Source organism: Cherax quadricarinatus, chromosome 8 (assembly GCF_038502225.1).
Source record: "Cherax quadricarinatus isolate ZL_2023a chromosome 8, ASM3850222v1, whole genome shotgun sequence".
NCBI lineage: Eukaryota > Metazoa > Arthropoda > Malacostraca > Decapoda > Parastacidae > Cherax > Cherax quadricarinatus.
The window spans coordinates 13,665,250-13,688,985 of NC_091299.1; the positions used below are offsets into that span (position 1 = coordinate 13,665,250).

The 23,736-nt window shown below is 41.3% G+C and overlaps 1 protein-coding gene across 2 annotated transcripts in view; it reads left to right on the forward strand.

Moving 5' to 3' along the window:
• The window catches only part of LOC128685378 (pyruvate dehydrogenase protein X component), a 55,506-nt gene that overhangs the window by 16,988 nt on the left and 14,782 nt on the right, over nucleotides 1-23,736 (forward strand). For both annotated transcript variants that reach the window (XM_053771887.2, XM_053771886.2), the window contains 2 exons: nucleotides 7,532-7,704; nucleotides 14,047-14,198. In XM_053771887.2, the coding sequence (XP_053627862.2) occupies nucleotides 7,532-7,704; nucleotides 14,047-14,198 (325 nt within the window). The remainder of the gene's footprint in view (nucleotides 1-7,531; nucleotides 7,705-14,046; nucleotides 14,199-23,736) is intronic.

Below are 23,736 nucleotides of genomic sequence, written 5' to 3' on the forward strand. Positions count from 1 at the left end.
ACCTCTTCAAGGGGGTCTCCTTGGCGTGGTGAAGAGGCTCTTGGTCTGAGGAATTAGACCTGTCGGTCTCCTTCCTCAGACCGAACCTAATTACCCCCCAATCCCCCCTTCTCTATCCCATCCTCCCCTTTTTCCTTTCCTCCTCCTCCTCCTCCCCACCCCTCCCTTTTGCCCTTTCCCTTTTGGCCTTTGGGATTTTTCCCACAGGCACACTAGTTCATAGGTAGGGGGAAGGGTACCGGGGTCCATCCCATTCCGTTGAGGTTCTTGGCGGTGGCATAGTTTGCCGTGGGATGTGGATCGCCTGGGGATGTCCCGATCCCTCTCCGGTATCCCGGAGGGTGGCTTTGGGTGTCTTTCGGGCGATGGGTGTATCTCTAGAAGCCACCTTTTGGATTCCTGAGGTCCTCTTGGGCGCGGAGGGAGATTTCTGGCCCTTTCATTCCTCCTAGGAACTATCCCTCCCCGCTCCCCCCTTTTTTTATTCTTTTTTTTTTTTATTTTTATTTTCTTTTCTTCTTTCTTTTTTTTTCTTAAAAACAAAAAGAAAGAAGTAACCTAACCATGGAGTCCCAAATCCATGACCTCGCTACCCCCGGGCCCCTTATTGTTACCGCACCCTGTTCTGACCTCGCCTCGTCTTTTGGCCACTCTTTGGACACTCCTAAGGCCCCTATACCTCTTGCTGGTGCTGTTTCCTCACCCGCTTCAGGTACCGGGGCTTCCACTGACTCCTTCAATTTGTCTGACCTCCGCTCTCCTTTGACTATGCTTCCGGCCTCTCCCTCTATGGTGCGACGATTTTCGAATCGCCAGCCCATCCCACGTCGGACCTACTCTGGTCCCACTTCTAAACGCCAACGACAATCTCCTTGCGATGTTACTTCGTTACCTTCCCATTCTACTCGGAAAAGACCGACACGTCATGCGCTCCCTCTCCACACTCAGTTTCGGACCACACAATGAACTAAATTCTTTACTTTACGACCGACTTCTTCTACTGCCTATCTTTCTGACCATAGTATTGGCAAAGCGCTCCTACGCCACGTTGGTAGAGATATTTCCTTTCATGCTCTTAAGAGTGGTACGCGCATCATCACAGTCCAGAATTCTACCCAAGCTCATGATCTTTCTCTTCTTTCACATATTGCTATTATTCCTATCACCATCGAAAAACATCATTCCCTCAATTCTTGTAGTGGTACTGTTATTCTGCCCCATACCATAGTCCAACAGACTTTCCAGACATGTGGCAATGACATTCTCGAACAGCTGGAACTCCAAGATCTCCCAATTCTCAAGGTAGACACTTATGTTCTTCCCGCCTGCGGGCGAAGACGATACCCTTGCAATGTGGCTTGTTTAACTTTTGACAGCCGTGAACTCTCATCCTCTGTTTATGTAGCAGGACATCGGTTACAAGTTCGGAAGGTGATCCCTACACGGCAACAGTGTAGGAATTGCTGGCGATTTGGCCACCCAGCAAAATATTGCAGATCTATAGCCGAATGCCTAGTCTGCGGTGCCGATGACCATTCTAATACATCTTGCAGTCGACCTCCCTCTTGCCTTAATTGTCATGAGGCTCACCCTTCGTACTCTCGCCATTGCCAGGTCTACTTAAATGAGCGGGAAATTCGTTGCCTCAAAGAGGCATAAGGGTCTCCCTTATGCTATGGCAGTTTATCATCTCCGCCTCCAAGGGAGACTACCCCGTGTTTCTTATTCTTGTGTTTCAAAACGTCCCCCCATCTTCTGCAGCCTCTTCTGCAGTTGCCAGTCCCATAGTCACTCCTGTATCTAATTCTTTTGCTGTCCTGGGCTCAGACGTCCCTACTTCAACACCTCAGTCTGTCCTCACTTCTTCGTGTTCTCCCTCACAAACCCCGGTATCGACAAGACCTCGTACGACACCTCCTCCCAATCGTCCCTCTACTTCTCAGAGGTCCAACAAATCTCCTTTAACCCCTCCTTCCCTTCATCCACCTCCACATTTTACCTTCCCAGTCTCTGTACCTAGGTCTTCCCCTTTCACTGGCTCCGTTACAAGTGTGGAGGTTCATCCTCCTCCTCGTACTGTGCCTTCCTCCCCTGTCCCCTCCCAAGTTTCTTCCTCTTCTGCCACCTCCCGGGTTTCTGCCTCTTCTGTCCCCTCCCACACCTCCAGTTCCCTTCACCCTTTCGCCCACCCCCCCTACCTTGGTACAGTCCATTACAGCTCCGATCTTTACTCAAACTCCTCCTCCTCCCATCTCCAATATTGTCTCCCATACGACGTCTCTGAACTCCGAAACACTTGAAGCAATCTCTGAATATACTGCAGAGACCAAACCATCAATGGACACTGATCCACCCTCTGCTCCTTCTCTTTCCTCTTCTCCATCTGCGCAACTCCTTTCTTCACAATGCACCGTTCCTTCGCTACTTGAACGTTTTCCTTTGCCACCGCATGTGGACTTTTCTAACCCTTCTAGTCCGTAGGTACCCTTACCTGCGGACTTCAGGTATCTTTATCGTTGCCAATCATGGCCTATTTACAGTCGAATATTCGCGGCCTCAGGGGTAATTGGGGTGAGCTTCAGATGTTGCTCTCCCAGTTTTCCCCTGTTGGTGTTTGCTTACAGGAACCAAAATTACACTTCCGTTATCTATCCCATCTCAGGCTATAATTTATTGTATTCTTCAGATCCTTTTCCTGATGGGACCTTTAATGAAAGTGCCCTTCTTCTACACACTGATATTCCGTACCATTAGCTATTTGTTCGTACTTCCCTGCATTACACAGCAGCCCGTATCCACTTGCATAGGTGGTATACACTCTGTTCTTTGTATCTCTCTCCTTTTCGGGCATTATCTATCCCGGATATTGCCTTTCTTGTTTCGTCATTACCGCCACCACTTCTGTTACTTGGCGATTTTAATGCCCATCATTTCCTCTGGGGGGGGGGTCTCACTGTGATTTCCGTGGCATTCGGTTAGAGGCTTTTCTTGCTACCCACCCCCTCCATGTTTTAAATACAGGTACTCACACCCATTTTGATCCTCGGACTCATACTCTCTCTTGCATCGATCTCTCAGTCTGCTCTTCCTCCGCCGCATTAGACTTCACCTGGTCTGTTCTCCCGGATTTACATGACAGCGATCATTTCCCAATCCTTCTTACTTCCCCTTCATATTCACCACCTTTTCGTAACCCACATTGGCAATTTTATCAGGCAAATTGGAACCTTTACTCACAATTAATTGTTTTTAGTGAGGTTCCTTCTTCGTCCTCCATTGATGAGCTTTTACACCTCTTCTCGTCCTCCGTTTTAACCGCAGCTTCTCATTCTATACCCCAAACTTCGGGCAGGCATTCTCAGAAATGCATGCCTTGGTGGTCTCCTGCTTGTGCTTGTGCAGTACGTTTGAAACACGCTGCGTGGGGCAGGTACCGGTACAATAGAACCACAGAGAGACTTCTTGATTTTAAGCAGAAGCGTGCGATCGCTCGCCTTGTCATCCATGACACTAAACGCACTTGCTGGCGAGATTATGTCTCCACCATCACCTCTGCTTCCTCTACGAGTGCAGTCTGGAAAAAAGTACGAAAACTGAGTGGTAAATATTCTCCTGACCCGGCTCCTGTTCTGCGGGTTGCCGGTGTTGATATAGCAAACCCACTAGATGTTGCCAATGAAATTGGCAATCATCCAGTCCATATTTCTCAGGGGCTCCATCTATGCCCCTCGTTTCTTTCCTCAAAGTCTGCCAGAGAGTTAGCACCCTTGGACTTTTCTTTTCTCAGAGAAGAGCAGTATAATGTGCCTTTTACACTTCAGGAACTGGAGGCAACATTTTCAGCTTGCCGATCATCGGCAGCTGGGCCCGACGCCATTCATATTCATATGCTACAACATTTACGTCAGTCAGCCCTTGCAGTCCTATTACGCCTTTTCAATCTTATTTGGTCACAAGGAGTTCTTCCACAGCTGTGGAAATCTGCCATTGTTCTCCCTTTCCGCAAACCGGGTACAACGGGACATGAAGCCTCCCACTATTGTCCCATTGCTCTTACCAGTGCAGTTTGCAAAGTGATGGAACGCCTGGTAAATAGACGTTTAGTGTGGTATTTAGAGACACACAACAGTCTCTCCACTCGTCAATATGGCTTTCGTAAGGGCCGTTCTACCATTGACCCCTTACTACGCTTGGATACGTATGTTCGTAATGCCTTTGTGAATAACCACTCAGTTATTGCCATATTTTTTGACCTTGAGAAGGCATATGACACAACTTGGAGGTATAATATTTTGGCCCAAGCCCACTCCTTGGGCCTTTGAGGCAATCTACCATCCTTCCTTAAGAACTTTTTAACTGACAGACATTTCTGTGTTCGGGTTAATAATGTGCTCTCCCCGGACTTTATCCAAGCTGAAGGTGTCCCCCAGGGATGTGTTCTGAGCACAATTTTTCTCCTTGCTATAATGATTTGGCCTCTAGTCTTCCATCCAATATTTGGTCATCACTCTATGTTGATGACTTCGCTATTGCCTGTGCAGGCGCTGACTGTCACCTCATTACAGTTTCTCTCCAGCATGCGGTCGACCGTGTTTCCAATTGGGCCACCACACATGGGTTTAAATTTTCCAGTACCAAAACTCACCAAATTACTTTCACTAGACACTCTGTCATCTCCGATCATCCTTTATACCTCTATGGCACCCGTATCCCTGAATGTGATACAGTCAGGTTTCTAGGCCTCCTCTTTGACCGTAGGTTATCCTTATGCATTTATAAGTGGAAAAAAGGGTGTTCCACTTTACAGTGATTTCCACCTTATGGCAGTAGCCTGGACCCTAACTTGCCATATAAGTGGGGCCCTACTGTATACTAAAAGTGTTATAAATGGTGCAAGGGTGACATTAAAGCTATATCAAAGATGGTTGACATAAACCCACTACCATTATAGTATGCTCCTCGTTTAGCGACACGGCATTAGGAATGGAACTCCGCCGTTAAGTGAGGAGAGGCTGTACTTGTTGCTCTTTTCCAGCAGTCTGATCTGCCAAGCAGGGTTGAGTGATCCTCTCAGGCTTAGTGCCTTTCATGCACCATGTTAAAATAAATGAAGTGGTGTATCATACATTGTAGTAATGCCTGTTGCATAAGATATAACTTTAAATAGGTATTTGGGCCAAATATTTTTGGACTTATTTTTCCCCATAACCTTGTAAAACAAGTGTTTTTTACAAATTTAGTATTCCCTGTTCCTCTTAGGAACATATCTCCTGTGAATAATTTTTTCTTATTTTTTTGTAATTGGTGATTCAAAGACAAACATTACAAAATAGTCATCATAGCCTTTCAGAATATATTACTTGCTAGTAATCATCATGAGAGTGAAGTGTCAGTGAGCCTACTCTTTATGCTTACAATATTGTCTATGTGGAAGTGGAAAAGAATTCTTCCTCCATCAGTCATGCATGTCATAAGAGGTGACTGAAATGCTGGGAGCAAGGGGCTAGTAACCCCTTCTCCTTTAAAAGAAAAACTTTCATTTTTCTCTTCAGGTCACCCTACCTCGGTAGGATACAGCTGGTGTGTTGAAAAAAATTAAATTTATATAGAAATGATTGAATTCTGTTAGTACATATTTAGGTGCTTGGCTGTATAATAACAAAGTTCATTTATCAATGGATTTTATAAAAAATTACTGTATATGCCCACAAAAGATTGACAAAGAGTGTGATGTATGTTTTTATTGTATATGTTTTGGCAGAATTTAATATACAGTGGACCCCCGGTTAACGATATTTTTTCACTCCAGAAGTATGTTCAGGTGCCAGTACTGACCGAATTTGTTCCCATAAGAAATATTGTAAAGTAGATTAGTCCATTTCAGACCCCCAAACATACACGTACAAACGCACTTACATAAATACACTTACATAATTGGTCACATTCGGAGGTAATCGTTATGCGGGGGTCCACTGTATGTTTATAGTATTGTTTTTTCTAGGTAGTAGGTTGGCAGACAGCAACCACCCAGGGAGGTACTACCGTCCTGCCAAGTGAGTGTAAAACGAAAGCCTGTAATTGTTTTACATGATGGTAGGATTGCTGGTGTCCATTTTTCTGTCTCTTGAACATGCAAGGTTTCAGGTACGTCTTGCTACTTCTACTTACACTTAGGTCACACTACACATGCATGTACAAACATATATATATACACCCTTCTGGGTTTTCTTCTGTTTTTCTTACTAGTTCTTGTTCTTGTTTATTTCCTCTTACCTCCACGGGGAAGTGAAACAGAATTCTTCCTCTGTAAGTCATGCGTGTCATAAGAGGCGACTAAAATGCCTGGAGCAAGGGGCTAGTAACCCCTTCTCCTGTGTATATTACTAAATGTAAAAGGAGAAACTTTCGTTTTTCCTTTTGAGCCACCCCGCCTCGGTGGGATACGGCTGGTGTGTTGAAAGAAAGAAGAAGTTTTTTTTGTTGTTATTAACACATCAGGGTGTTATTAACAAGGCAGGGTGGCCCGAAAAAGAAAACTTTCATCATCATTCGCTCCATCACTATCTTGCCAGAGGCATGTCTGCACTACAGTTATAAAACTGCAACATTAGCACCCCTCCTTCAGAGTGCAGATACTGTACTTCTCATCTTCAGGACTCAAGTCCGGCTTGCCGGTTTCCCTGAATCCCTTCATAAATGTTACCTTGCTTACACTCCAACAGCACATAAAGTCCTAAAAACCATCTATCTCCATTCGCTCCTGTCTAACACACTCACACATGGTTGCTGGAAGTTCAAGCCCCTTGCATACAAAGCCTCCTTTACCCCCTCCCTCCAGTCTTTCCTAGGCCAACCCCTACCCTGTCTTCCCTCGACTACAGATTTGTATACTCTCGAAGTCATTTTATTTCATTCCAGCTTCTCTACATGTCCAAACCATCTCAGTAACCCCACCTCAGCCCTCTGGATAATAGTTTTGGTAATCCCACACCTCCTAATCTCCAAACTACGGATTTTCTGCATTATATTCACACCACACAGTGCCCTCTAGCCTTCTTGTTGCAACGTTCACAGCCCATGCCTCACACCCATACAAGAGCGTTGGTATAACTATACTCTCACACATTCCCTTTTTTGCTTTTGTGGATAAAGTTCTTTGTCTCCACAGACTCCTCAGTGCACCACTCACCTTTTTCCCCTCATCACTTCTGTGATTCACCTCATCATTCATAGACCCATCTGTTGACACGTCCACTCCCAAATTCCTGAACACATTCACCTCTTCCATACTCTCTCCCTCCAATCTGATATCCAATCTTCCATTACCTAATTTTTTATTATCCTCATCACCTTACTCTTTCCTATATTCACTTTTAACTTCCTTCTTTTACATACCCTTCCAAACTCATCAACCAGCCTTTGCTACTTTTACCAGGAAATAAAGTATTATTGGCTGAATTGGAATTATTGAGACTGTGTCATGTAGGATGAATGTGCATGTATAGCATAATGTATTTTCCTGTTTTACCAGGTTGCAGAAGATACAAAAGATGTCAAGGTAGGCACCTTGATTGCAGTTATGGTAGCAGAAGGAGAGGATTGGAAAACTGTTGAAATGCCTCTTCAGGAAGAGATTATACCATCTTCTGGTGCTCAGCCTGTGACAGTTACTCGTACACCTGCTTCTGTTGCTGCTGGCCATGGGTGCGGATGAGTGAGAGAAAAGTTTATTAATTACTGCATACCACTTACTTTTTGGGAGCCTTTCATCCAGATACTGTTAACTGCTATATAAAAACTAATCATTACCATTTTTTAAGTATTATTGGCATATTTTGCAACTTCAAAATTAATGTTTACTATTAGTACTGTATGAACCATACCCCCGGCCGGGATTGAACCCGCGGTCATAGAGTCTCAAAACTCCAGCCCGTCGCGTTAGCCACTAGTGGCTAACGCGACGGGCTGGAGTTTTGAGACTCTATGACCGCGGGTTCAATCCCGGCCGGGGGTATGGTTTATTTGCAATCGTGTCATTACGATTTCTTAAGTACTGTATGAACTTTGATTCTTTTTTGCTCTCAAATTACTCCAGGTTTAAGGTAAAGATGGATGAAGACATCATTTACCCTGTTGAAGAAAGCTGACAAGTAATTGTCACTTGATAAAAGACTTTTCATCCTTTTTCTTTTAACCCTTTTTTACTTTATAAAACTTGTTCATTAATATTGCAGTATAATGCACTATAATTTTTAAAATCCCTGGGAATAAGTTATTATTTTATACTAATCTTTATTTTTCATTAATATTTATCGTAACTTACTTCTTTAAATAAACATAAAATATTACAGCCTTCTAAAATACAGTACAGTAAACTCTCATAAGTTCCACAATTACAGCTCACTTTTTCGATATTCTGTGATTTAAATATACTTTTTCATTTCCAGTAGTAGCACTCCATTATTCTTAACATGCACCAGGGTGGAATTAGTGGCACCTATTACCATTATGAATTGTTCCTCTGCCCCTTCAGCAAGGCCATTGTTGTGGTATGGGAGAGTGGTTCTACTTTTAACCCTTAAACTATCCAAATGTAGATCTACGTTTACGTGCATAGCTCTCCGACATTTATTATCTCCATTTGAAAGCACGTAAAAAAAAAAAACTAGATCTACGTTCGGAGCGCTATGCACGTGAACGTAGATCTACATTTGGACGGTTTAAGGGTTAAAGGGTTGTCATGGACTTGAGCCTATCTATGGTCAGGGTGCAGGGGTTAGTGTGAGTGAATCATGGGTCTATTCCAAGTGATTTATGGATCGTTGGCAGTAGGTTATATTCTTTCTTCTTTCTTTCTTTCAATGTACCAGCCATATCCCACTGAGGTAGGGTGGCCCAAAAGGAAAAACGAAAGTTTCTCCTTTCAAATTTAGTAATATATACAGGAGAAGGGGTTACTAGCCCCTTGCTCCCAGCATTTTAGTCGCTTCTTACGACACGTATGGCTTACGGAGGAAGAATTCTGTTCCACTTCCCCATGGAGATAAGAGGAAATAGACAAGAACAAGAACTAGAAAGAAAATAGAAGAAAACCCAGAGGGATGTGTCTTCTTTCAACACCGGCCGTATCCCACCGAGACGAAAGGAAAAACGAAAGTTTCTCCTTTCAAATTTAGTAATATATACAGGAGAAGGGGCCACTAGCCCCTTGCTCCCGGCATTTTAGTCGCCTCTTACAACACGCATGGCTTACGGAGGAAGAATTCTGTTCCACTTCCCCATGGAGGTAAGAGGAAATAAACAAGAACAAGAACTAAAAAGAAAATAGAAGAAAACCCGAAGGGGTGTGTATATATATGCTTGTACATGTATGTGTAGTGTGACCTAAGTGAAAGTAGAAGTAGCAAGAAGTACCTAAAATCTTGCATGTTTATGAAACCGAAAAAAGGACACCAGCAATCCTACCATCATGTAAAACAATTACAGGCTTTCGTATTACACTCACTTGGCAGGACGGTAGTACCTCCCTGGGCGGTTGCTGTCTACCAACCTACTACCTATAAGTAAGTTATATATATTCTTTATTTAATTTCTTCTTCTTCCAACAAACCAGCTGTATCCCACTGAAGCAGGGTGGCCAGAAAAGAAAAATGAAAGTTTCTCTTTTTAACTTCAGTAATGTATACAGGAAAAGGGGTTACTAGACCCTTGCTCCTGATGTGTTAGTCACTTCTTACAACATGCATGGTTTAACCCTTTGAGGGTCTGTCCCATAGTTCTATGGTTTTGAAACCTGGGTCGAAGCCGTAGTTCTACACCATGAGCTCGGCTTACTCAGATAAGCTGTGAGCGGTAAATTTGGGCCTAAATATGAGAGAATATATCTATGTGGTAAGTGTGCACCACATAAAACAAATCCTGCAGCACGCAGTGCATAATGAGAAAAAAAAGTGTGACTGTATTTTTGGATTAAAACAGCAACTTTGCAGTGTTTTTCTGCATTTGTTTTACAGTTGCATTCACGGTTTCTTGGTCTCATTTGATAGAATGGAAGATATATTATAGAAATAGAGATGATTTTCATTGGTTATAGTACTGAAAATGGCTTGAAACTGAGCTCAAAGTAGCGGAAATGTTAAATTTTTGTCGATGTTCAAGAGTAAGCAAATGACATCACATGTCCAATACAGGTCAGCTGGTGGGCCTGATGTGCATTCATGAATGTGCTGATATTATTTATACTTTTATTACAATTTTGCATAACAGTAATTCTTAGTTTTTTTGGTATGAATAAAAATTCATTATGTGAATAAAAATTCAAAATGAAATTCATTTGTAAAGCCTGGAAATGTAACTGATAAACAGAGGAAATGTTATTTTAGTGCCAGGAATGCCTTCTTGTTTATTCTGGACCCTATTTTGAAATAGGAAGATTTTGAAATTTGTGTGAAATTGGCTAAATTACCAATTTCCGATCACTTCATTGGGTAGTTGAAACAGTTGACTGGGTGATATCTTGTGCTCAGTCGATAAAATAGAAGTAATATTAGCAAAATAGCTAAGAATTTGGCAACTGGAATAATGTAATTGGCCTAAATTGGGAGTCGAAGTGGGCAAAATCGCCGATGCGTAAATATCACTGATGCAGCAGAATTCGTGAGAGCGTAATTTCGTCAATTTTTCCTCAAATTTCGTACTTTTTGTTTTATTACCTTCAGTAAAAGATTTTCTACCATTTCATAAGAAAAAATAAAAAATTCTTTTGGAAAATTCTTGGACCCTGTGGACAAGATTCAGATTGGGTGTCTGGAGCTGAAAGGGTTAAGGAGGAAGAATTCTGTTCTGCTTTCCGATGGAGATAAGAGGAAATAAACGAGAACAAGAATTATGTATTTTATTTTTATTAACACATCGGCCATCTCCCACCAAGGCGGGTTGGCACAAAAAAGAAAAACTTTCATAATCATTCACTGCATCACTGTCTTGCCAGAGGCACTTTTACACTACAGTTATAAAACTGCAACATTAACACCCCTCCTTCAGAGTGCAGACACTGTACTTCCCATCTCCAGAACTCAAGTTTGGCCTGCCGGTTTCCCTGAATCCCTTCATAAATGTTACTTTTCTCACACTCCAACAGCAAGTCAAGTCCTAAAAACCATTTGTCTCCATTCACACCTATCAAACACGCTCACATATGCTTGCTGGAAGTCCAAGCCCCTCGCACACAAAACCTCCTTTATCCCCCTCCCTCCAACCTTTCCTAGGCTGACCCCTACCCTGCCTTCCCTCCATTACAGATTTATTCACTCTCAGAGTCATTCTGTTTCATTCCATTCGCTCTGTATGTTCGAACCACCTCAACAACCCCTCCTCAGCCCTCTGGATAATGGTTTTGGTAATCCCACACCTCCTCCTAATTTCCAAACTACGAATTCTCTGCATTATATTCACGCCTCACATTGCCCTCAGACATGACATCTCCACCGCCTCCAGCCTTCTTGTTGCAACATTCACCACCCATGCTTTACACCCACATAAGAGCACTGGTATAACTGTACTTTCATACATTTCCTTCTTTGCTTCCATGGACAAAGTTCTTGTCTGCACAGCCTCCTAAGTGCACCACTCACCTTTTTTTCCCTCATCAATTCTATGATTTACCTCATCCTTCATAGACCCATCTGCTGACATGTCCACTCCTAAATATCTGAATACATTCGCTTCCTTCATACTCTCTCCCTCCAATCTGATATCCAATCTTTTGTCACCTAATCTTTTTGTTATCCTCATCACTTTATTCTTTCCAATATTCACTTTTAATTTTCTTCTTTTACATACCCCTACCAAACTCATCCACCAACCTCTGTAACTTCTCTTCAGAATCTCCCAAAAGCAGTGTCATCATCAAAGAGCAACTGTGACATCTCCCACTCTTTTAACCCCATACCTCTTGCCAAGACCCCCTCATTCACTTCTCTTACAACCCCATCTATAAATAAATTGAACACCCATGGTGACATCACACATCCTTGTCTAAGGCCTACTTTTACTGGGAAATAATTTCCCTCTCTCCTATATACTCGAACCTGAGCCTCACTATCCTTGTAAAAACTATTCTCTGCTTTCAGTAACCTACCTCTGTTCCATACATTTGCAACATCTGCCACATTGCCTCCCTATCCACCCAGTCATATGCCTTTTCCAAATCCATAAATGCCACAAAAACCTCTTTAGCCTTATCTAAATACTGTTCACCTATATGTTTCACTGTAAACACTTGGCCTACACACCCCCTACCCTTCCTAAAGCCTCCTTGTTCATCTGCTATCTTACTCTCCATCTTACTCTTAATTCTTTCAATAATAACTCTACCATACACTTTACCAGGTATACTCAACAGACATTCCCCCTGTCATTTTTGCACTTTCTTTTGTCCCCTTTTCCTTTATACAGTGAAACTATGCATGCTCTCTGCCAATCCCTATGTGCCTTACCCTCTTCCATACATTTTTTTAAATAAAAGCAAAAACCACTCCAAAACTATATCCCCACTTGCTTTTAACATTTCTATCTTTATCCCATCAATCCCAGCTGCCTTACCACCTTTCATTCTATGCGCTGCCTCATGAACTTTCCCCACATTCGCAACTGGCTCTTCCTCACTCCTACAAGATGCTATTCCTCCTTGCCCTATACACGATATCACAGCTTCCTTATCTTCGTCAACATTTACAATTCCTCAAAATATTCCCTCCATCTTCCCAATACCTCTAACTCTCCATTTAATAACTCTCCTCTCCTGTTTTTAACTGTCGAATTCATTTATTCCTTGGGCTTCCTCAACTTATTTATCTCACTCCAAATTTTTTTCTTATTTTCAACAAAATTTGTTGATAACATCTCACCCACTCTCTCATTTGCTCTCTTTTTACATTGCCTCACCACTCTTTTAACCTCTCTTTTTCTCTCCATATACTCTTCCCTCCTTGCATCACTTCTACTTTGTAGAATCTTCTCATATGCTAACTTTTTCTCCCTTACTACTCTCTTTACATTATCATTCCATCATTCGCTCTTCTTCCCTCCAGCACCCATTTTCCTGTAACCACAAACTTCTGCTGAACACTAACACTACATTTTTAAACCTACCCCATACATCTTCGACCCCATTGCCTATACTCTCACTAGCCCATCTATCCTCCAATAGTTGTTTATATCTTACCCTAACTGCCTCCTCCTCTAGTTTATAAACCTTCACCCCTCTCTTACTTGCTGCTTCTACTTTCCTTGTATCCCATCTACCTTTTACTCTCACTGTAGCTACAACTAAAAAGTGATCTGATATATCTGTGGCCCCTCTACAGACATGTACATCCTGAAGTCTACTCAACAGTCTTTTATCTACCAATACGTAGTCCACACAAACTACTGTCTTCTTTTTCTTAAAATATGTATTACCTATAACCAAACCTCTTTCTATACGAAGCTCAATCAAAGGGCCCCCCATTATCATTTACATCTGGCACCCAAAACTTAACTACCACACCCTTTCTAAATGTTTCTCCTACTTCAGCATATAGGTCCCCTACCACAATTACTCTCTCACTTGGTTCAAAAGTTCCTACACACTTGCTTAATATGTCCCAAAATCTCTCTCCTCTACACTCCTCTCTCCTCCAGGTGTATACATGCTTGTTATTACCCAATAAAAAAACCCGAGAGGGGTGTGTTTATATGTATGCTTCTGCATGCAGGTGTAGTGTAAACTAGGTGTACGTAGATGTAGCAAGAGGTACCTGAAATCTTGCATGTTTATGAGACAGAACAAAGACATCGGGACTCCTACCATCTTGTAAAACAATTACTGGCTTCCATGTTACACTCATTTGACAGGACAGTAGTACCTCCCTGGGTGGTTGCTGTCTACCAACCTACTACCTACCTTATTTAATTTATATACAGCAATATGAAACTTTTTTAGGGTGTTGTGTAAAGCCCATTACCTTTCAGTTATTGTCAAGATGTGATCTGTTTTTTGTACAGGAACTTTGGTCCTTCAGTTCGTCTTCTACTAGAGAAATATGGACTTACAGTTGATCAAGTTCCTGCTGGAGGCCCCCATGGTAAACTGTTAAAGGGAGATGTCCTACAAACTATCAAAGACAAAAATCTTCAACCACAACCAATACCAGCAGGTTAGAATATACATTACAGCCTCTCCTCACTTAGCGATGTACTCGTTTACCGACAACTTGGACTTATGACACGCTCTCTGACAAGTATGAATACCTAAATAATGTACACCTACCATCCGACTTACGACCTGCTCGACTTACGACCACTCGACTTACGACCGTGTTTTTTATGCCAAATTTCTGGGAAATAAACAACTGTTTGTGTTGTACACAGTGTTTATCCTAAACCTTACAGTATAAAATACAGTACTACCAGCATAAAAAGTAAAGTAAAACATGAAATACCAAAATAAAACAATAAAATAAAGTCATTACAAAAATGTTTTGTTGATATTCAGTAGTAAAGTTCGACTTACGACCGGTTTCTCGGAACCGAACTCGGTCGTAAGTCGAATGGTAGGTGTATATAAGAGCTGATTTCTTTTATTCTGTTTATTACAGTATACAGTACACTACTGTATAAACATTTAAAAATATACAGCAGGGCCCCGCTTTACGGCGTTTCGCTTTACGGCGTTCCGCTAATACGGACATTTCAAATTATGACCAAAACTCGCTATACGGCTCCCTCCACCTGTCTTTCTAATACGGTCACAGCGGCCCACCGAGTTTGTTTACATTCTCCCTGAGCACATCTCCTTATTATGTCTGGAAACTTTCCAAAATTTCAAGTGTTTTAAAGTTATTGTATATTTTATATGTATTGTACTTGATAATTAAACTTGTGTACACCTGTACCTAAATGAACTTACACACTGTGCTGGCATGTAGGTACACATTAAAATCACTAAGAGTCTCTCTACTCTTGATGCAGCAATAATAATAATAATAATAATAATAATAGTAATAATAATAATCTCTTGGGCGCATTAATGTCGCATATTACGTTAATATAGACATTTCCCTTAATCTATCTATGATATTTTTTTCAAAATTATATAAGAAACACATTATGTAACACACAAACATGATACATGCACCCACAGTATAAAAATTTATACAAATATATAAGAGATGTTTACCAAACGGTTTGTAGAAGTGTCGGAAGAATTATGTTTTCTCTAGCCCGTCACCTGTTACTAGGGATAACTGTAGAAAAATATTCCTTTCGTATGCCTTCACTTTATAGCTATAATTCTGTACTAACTTGTACACAGTGTAAGAGTATTTGTTTCGTGATTTAATTATTATAATAATAATAAAAATATTATAAGGTAAAAGTTTCACAAACTCTTACAAATGTACATGAATGAACTAAAACTGGACACGTATTAATACCGTCTATTTCGCCTGACCGAGTGATCGTCCACAACCTGTTCAGTTTGTTTGTTTGTTTACGCTGTCTGAGCTCGGTGTATCATTAAATGTTGTATATTACGTTAATATACACATTTTCATTAATCCATCCGTGATATTTTTTTCAAAATTATATAATAAACACGATACATAACATAAATACATAACATATGTGTAGAGAACCTAGGATAACCCAAAAAAGTCAGAGTGACTTACTTCCATTGCCTTCACTCAGAGCATCATTTCTTCTCAAAATGATGTTACATGAGAATGGGAGTGTTCTTCTTTATTTATTCTACCGTATCAATGTAGAGACAACCTGTACACAATGTAACTTGTACTCAAACCAGACGTGTACACTGTTTACAAAACTTACCTTCGCCTGGTTTGTTTACATAACTCTGCGCCTGTCCTCTCTCATGCACTCATTCTTTCTCTCTGGTATGGTAGCCTGGCTGACTACCATACATACCACACTTGATTTTTTACAATAAATACTACTCATCTCACCCTATATTTTAAGGTAAGTAATGAGTGAACTGTATATACATTTTATCACTCTGGGATGCTTAAATATCATAGAATAGTATGTGTGGGTGGGTTGGCCTGGTATGGTAGCCTGGCTGACTACCATACATACCACACTTGATTTCTTACAATAAACACTGCTTGTCTCACCCTAGATTAAGACTATAAATATTTTAAGGTAAGTAATGAGTGCACTGTGTGTGTATTGTACTTTTTTATTGTTTTTTGATGCCTGGTTCTATTGCTAACATAATATATGTTAGTGTAAACTTCTTATCTAGTGTTTGTATGCATTTGTAAGTGGAAAAAAAGGGTGTTCCACTTTACGGCGGTTTCCGCTTTACGGCGGTAGCCTGGAACCTAACCCGCCGTATAAGTGGGGCCCTCCTGTACCAGAAATGTTATAAATGGTGTAAAGATGACATTAAAATAATATCAGAGATGGTTGACACATACCCACTACCATTATAGTATGCTCCTCACTTAGTGACGAATTCATTTACCAATGTGGTCTTAGGAACAGATCTCTGTCGTTAAGTGAGGAGTGGCTGTATATACACCCGTATTATTGTTAATTATTTTTTTTTTTCTTCTAACGAGTCGGCCGTCTCCCACCGAGGCAGGGTGACCCAAAAAAGAAAGAAAATCCCCAAAAAGAAAATACTTTCATCATCATTCAACACTTTCACCACACTCGCACATTATCACTGTTTTTGCAGAGGTGCTCAGAATACAACAGTCTAGAAGCATACACATATAAAGATACACAACATATCCCTCCAAACTGCCAATATCCCAAACCCCTCCTTTAAAGTGCAGGCATTGTACTTCCCATTTCCAGGACTCAAGTCCGACTATATGAAAATAACCGGTTTCCCTGAATCCCTTCACTAAATATTACCCTGCTCACACTCCAACAGATCGTCAGGTCCCAAGTACCATTCGTCTCCATTCACTCCTATCTAACACGCTCACGCACGCTTGCTGGAAGTCCAAGCCCCTTGCCCACAAAACCTCCTTTACCCCCTCTCTCCAACCCTTTCGAGGACGACCCCTACCCCGCCTTCCTTCCCCTATAGATTTATATGCTTTCCATGTCATTCTACTTTGATCCATTCTCTCTAAATGACCAAACCACCTCAACAACCCCTCTTCTGCCCTCTGACTAATACTTTTATTAACTCCACACCTTTTCCTAATTTCCACACTCCGAATTTTCTGCATAATATTTACACCACACATTGCCCTTAAACAGGACATCTCCACTGCCTCCAACCGTCTCCTCGCTGCTGCATTTACCACCCAAGCTTCACACCCATATAAGAGTGTTGGTACTACTATACTACTATATATACTACTACTATACTACTATACTGATAATATATCAGGAAATGTTTTAGCTTCAAAATTTTGAATATAATATATTCTCAAGGCATACATACTTTGAGGAGGAGTAAAGAAGTATGAGTGGTCTACTTTTGCTTGGACCGGGTATAATTTTTTTTATTAACACATTGGCCGATTCCCACCAAGGCAGGGTGATTCGAAAAAGAAAAACTTGCATCATCATTCACTCCATCACTGTCTTGCCAGAGGGGTGCTTTACACTACAGTTATAAAACTGCAACATTAACAAAGTGCAGACACTCTACTTCCCATCTCCAGGACTCAAGTCCGGCCTGCCAGTTTCCCTGACTCCCTTCAAAAATGTTACTTTGCTCACACTCCAACAGCATGTCAGGTATTAAAAACCTTTTGTCTCCATTCACTCCTATCAAATATGCTCACGCATGCTTCCTGGAAGTCCAAGCCCCTGACACACAAAACCTCCTGTATCCTCTCCCTCCAACCTTTCCTAGGCTGACCCCTACCCTGCCTTCCTTCCATTACAGATTTATACACTCTTGCAGTCATTCTGTTTCATTCCATTCTCTCTACATGTCTGAACCACCTCAGCAACCCCTCCTCAGCCCTCTGGATAATAGTTTTGGTAATCTCGCACCTCCTCCTAACTTCCAAACTACGAATTCTCTGCATTATATTCACACCACACATTGCCCTCAGACATGACATCTCCACTGCCTCTGGCCTTCTCCTCGTTCCAACATTCATCACCCATGTTTCACACTCGTATAAGAGTATTGGTGTAACTATACTCTCATACATTCCCCCCTTTGCTTCCATAGACAGAGTTCTTTGTCTCCACAGACTCCTTTTCCCCTTATGAATTCTATGATTCACCTCATCTTTTATAGACCCATCTGCTGACACATCCACTCCTAAATATCTGAATACATTCACCTCCTCCATACTCTCTCCCTCCAATCTGATATCCAATCTTTCATCACCTAATCTTTTTGTTATCCTCATAACCTTACTCTTTCCTGTATTCACTTTTAATTTTCTTCTTTTACATACCCTACCAAATTCATCCACCAACCACTGCAACTTGTCTTCAGAATCTCCCAAAAGCACAATGTCATCAGCAAAGAGCAACTGTGACAACTCCCACTTTGTGTTAGACTTTTTATCTTTTGACTCTGAATGTGCGTGGATGTTTTGTGAATGATAAGAAAGAGATGATTGTGGATGTTATGAACGAGAAGAAGCTGGATGCCCTGGATTTAAGTGAAACAAAGCTTAAGGGTGTGAAAGAGTTTCAGCGGAGAGGAATAAATGGGATTAGGTCAAGGGTTTCAAATAGAGTTCGAGCTAAAGGAGGAGTAGCAATAATGTTGAAGGATAAGCTATGGCAGGAAAAGAGGGAGTATAAATGTATTAATTCAAGGATAATGTGGAGTAAAATAAAGGTTGGATGTGAAAAGTGGGTTATAGTAAGCATATATGCACCTGGAGAAGAGAGAAGTGTAGAGGAGAGAGAGAGATTTTGGGAAATGTTGAGTGAATGCGTATGGAGTTTTGAACCAAGTGTGAGAGTACTTGTGGTTGGGGATTTCAGTGCTAAAGTGGGTAAAAATGTTGTGGACGGAGTAGTAGGTAAATTTGGGGTGCCAGGGGTAAATGAAAATAGGGAGCCTTTAATTGAGCTATGTGTAGAAAGAGGTTTGGTAATAAGTAATACATATTTTATGAAAAAGAGGACAAATATACAAGGTATGATATAGCACGTAATGAAAGTAGTTTGTTAGATTATGTATTTGTGGATAAAAGGTTGATGGGTAGGCTTCAGGATGTACACGTTTGTAGAGGGGCAACTGATATATCGGATCATTATCTAGTTGTAACTACAGTTAGAATAAGAGGTAGATGTGACAAGAGAAAAATGGCAACAACAAGTAAGAGGGAGTTGAAAGTGTATAAACTAAGGGAGGAGGAAGCTCGGGTGAGATATAAGCAACTATTGGCAGAAAGGTGGGTTGGTGCAAGTATGAGTAGTGGGGGGTTTTAAGAGGGTTGGAATAGTTTTAAAATGCAATAGTAGAATGTGGGGCAGAAGTTTGTGGTTATAGGAGGGTGGGTGCAGGAGGAAAGAGGAGTGATTGGTGGATTGATGAAGTAAAGGGTGTGATAAAAGAGAAAAAGATAGCTTATGAGAGGTTTTTACAAAGCAGAAGTGTTATAAGAAGAGTAGAGTATATGGAGAGTAAAAGAAAAGTGAAGAGAGTGGTGAGAGAGTGCAAAAGGAGAGCAGATGATAGAGTGGGAGAGGCACTATCAAGAAATTTTAATGAAAATAAGAAAAAATTTTGGAGCGAGTTAAACAAGTTAAGAAAGCCTAGGGAACAAATGGATTTGTCAGTTAAAAACCAAAGTAGGAGAGTTAGTAGATGGGGAGATGGAGGTATTGGATAGATGGCGAGAGTACTTTGAGGAACTTTTAAATGTCGACGAGGAAAGGGAAGCGGTAATTTCATGCACTGGCCAGGGAAGTATACCATCTTTTAGGAGTGAAGAAGAGCAGGATGTAAGTGTGGGGGAGGTGCGTGAGGCATTACGTAGAATGAAAGGGGGTTAAGCAGCTGGAACTGATGGGATCATGACAGAAATGTTAAAAGCAGGGGGATGGATATAGTGTTGGAGTGGTTGGTATTTTTGTTTAATAAATGTATAAAGGAGGGGAAGGTACCTAAGGGTTGGCGGAGAGCATGTATAGTCCCTTTATATAAAGGGAAGGGGACAAAAGAGATTGTAAAAATTATAGAGGAATTAGCTAACTGAGTGTACCAGGAAAAGTGTAGGGTAGGGTTATTATTGAAAGAATTAGAAGTAAGACAGAATGTAGGATTGCGGATGAGCAAGGAGGTTTTAGAGTGGGTAGGGGATGTGTAGATCAGGTATTTACATTGAAGCATATATTATTTTTATTATTATCACACTGGCCGATTCCCACCAAGGCAGGGTGGCCCGAAAAAGAAAAACTTTCATCATCATTCACTCCATCACTGTCTTGCCAGAAGGGTGCTTTACACTACAGTTTTTAAACTGCAACATCAACACCCCTCCTTCAGAGTGCAGGCACTGTACTTCCCATCTCCAGGACTCAAGTCTGGCCTGCCGGTTTCCCTGAACTCCTTCATAAATGTTACTTTGCTCACACTCCAACAGCATGTCAAGTATTAAAAACCATTTGTCTCCATTCATTCCTATCAAACACGTTCACGCATGCCTGCTGGAAGTCCAAGCCCCTCGCACACAAAACCTCCTTTACCCCCTCTCTCCAACCTTTCCTAGGCCGACCCCTACCCCGCCTTCCTTCCACTACAGACTGATACACTCTTGAAGTCATTCTGTTTCGCTCCATTCTCTCTACATGTCCGAACCACCTCAACAACCCTTCCTCAGCCCTCTGGACAACAGTTTTGGTAATCCCGCACCTCCTCCTAACTTCCAAACTACGAATTCTCTGCATTATATTCACACCACACATTGCTCTCAGACATGACATCTCCACTGCCTCTGGCCTTCTCCTCGCTGCAACATTCATCACCCATGCTTCACACCCATATAAGAGCGTTGGTAAAACTATACTCTCATACATTCCCCTCTTTGCCTCCAAGGACAAAGTTCTTTGTCTCCACAGACTCCTAAGTGCACCACTCACTCTTTTCCCCTCATCATTTCTATGAGTCACCTCATCTTTCATAGACCCATCCGCTGACACGTCCACTCCCAAATATCTGAATACATTCACCTCCTCCATACTCTCTCCCTCCAATCTGATATTCAATCTTTCATCACCTAATCTTTTTGTTATCCTCATAACCTTACTCTTTCCTGTATTCACCTTTAATTTTCTTCTTTTGCACACCCTACCAAATTCATCCACCAATCTCTGCAACTTCTCTTCAGAATCTCCCAAGAGCACAGTGTCATCAGCAAAGAGCAGCTGTGACAACTCCCACTTTGTGTGTGATTCTTTATCTTTTAACTCCACGCCTCTTGCCAAGACCCTCGCATTTACTTCTCTTACAACCCCATCTATAAATATATTAAACAACCACGGTGACATCACACATCCTTGTCTAAGGCCTACTTTTACTGTGAAATAATTTCCCTCTTTCCTACATACTCTAACTTGAGCCTCACTATCCTCGTAAAAACTCTTCACTGCTTTCAGTAACCTACCTCCTACACCATACACTTGCAACATCTGCCACATTGCCCCCCTATCCACCCTGTCATATGCCTTTTCCAAATCCATAAATGCCACAAAGACCTCTTTAGCCTTATCTAAATACTGTTCACTTATATGTTTCACTGTAAACACCTGGTCCACACACCCCCTACCTTTCCTGAAGCCTCCTTGTTCATCTGCTATCCTATTCTCCGTCTTACTCTTAATTCTTTTAATAATAACTCTACCATACACTTTACCAGGTATACTCAGCAGACTTATCCCCCTATAATTTTTGCACTCTCTTTTATCCCCTTTGCCTTTATACAAAGGAACTATGCATGCTCTCTGCCAATCCCTAGGTACCTTACCCTCTTCCATACATTTATTAAATAATTGCCCCAACCACTCCAAAACTATATCCCCACCTGCTTTTAACATTTCTATCTTTATCCCATCAATCCCGGCTGCCTTACCCCCTTTCATTTTACCTACTGCCTCACGAACTTCCCCCACACTCACAACTGGCTCTTCCTCACTCCTACAAGATGTTATTCCTCCTTGTCCTATACACGAAATCACAGCTTCCCTATCTTCATCAACATTTAACAATTCCCCAAAATATTCCCTCCATCTTCCCAATACCTCTAACTCTCCATTTAATAACTCTCCTCTCGTATTTTTAACTGACAAATCCATTTGTTCTGTAGGCTTTCTTAACTTGTTAATCTCACTCCAAAACTTTTTCTTATTTTCAACAAAATTTGTTGATAACATCTCACCCACTCTCTCATTTGCTCTCTTTTTACATTGCTTCACCACTTTCTTAACCTCTCTCTTTTTCTCCATATACTCTTCCCTCCTTGCATCACTTCTACTTTGTAAAAACTTCTCATATGCTTTATAATTATTTAGATAAAGGTATGGAAGTTTTTATTGCATTTATGGATTTAGAAAAGGCATATGATAGAGTGGATAGGGGAGCAATGTGGCAGATGTTGCAAGTATATGGAATAGGTAGTAAGTTACTAAATGCTGTAAAGAGTTTTTATGAGGACAGTGAGGCTCAGATTCGAGTGTGTAGAAGAGAGGGAGACTACTTCTCAGTAAAAGTAGGTCTTAAACAGGGATGTGTAATGTCACCATGGTTGTTTAATATATTTATAGGTGGGGTTGTAAAAGAAGTAAATGCTAGGGTGTTGGGGAGAGGGGTGGGATTAAATTATGGGGAATCAAATGCAAAATGGGAAGTGACACAGTTACTTTTTGCTGATGATACTGTGCCTATGGGTGATTCTAAAGAAAAATTGCAGAGGTTAGTGGACGAATTTGGGAGTGTGTGTAAAGGTAGAAAGTTGAAAGTGAACATAGAAAAGAGTAAGGTGATGAGAGTATCAAATGATTTTGATAAAGAAAAATTGGATATCAAATTGGGGAGGAGGAGCATGGAAGAAGTGAATGTTTTCAGATATTTGGGAGTTGACGTATAAGCAGATGGATTTATGAAGGATGAGGTTAATCATAGAACTGATGAGGGAAAAAAGGCGAGTGGTGCGTTGAGGTATATGTGGAGACAAAGAATGTTATCTATGGAGGCAAAGAAGGGAATGTATGAAAGTATAGTGGTACCAACACTCTTACATGAGTGTGACGCTTGGGTTTTAAATGCTGCAGCGAGGAGGCAGTGGAGATGTCCTGTCTAAGGGCAATGTGTGGTGTAAATATTATGCAGAAAATTTTAAGTGTGGAAATTAGGAGAAGGGCTGAAGAGGGGTTGTTGAGGTGGTTTGGTCATTTAGAGAGAATGGATCAAAGTAGAATGACATGGAGAGCGTATAAATCTGTAGGGGAAGGAAGGCGGGGTAGGGGTCATCCTCGAATGGGTTGGAGGGAGGGGGTAAAGGAGGTTTTGTGGACGAGGGGCTTGGACTTTCAGCAAGTGTGCGTGAGTGTGTTAGAAAGGAGTGAATGGAGACAGATGGTATTTGGGACCTGACGAGCTGTTGGAGTGTGAGCAATTTAATATTTAGTGAAGGGATTCAGGGAAACCAGTTATTTTATATATCCGGACTTGAGTCCTGGAATATGCTTGTACATGTATGTGTAGCATGACCTAAGTGTAAGTAGAAGTAGCAAGAC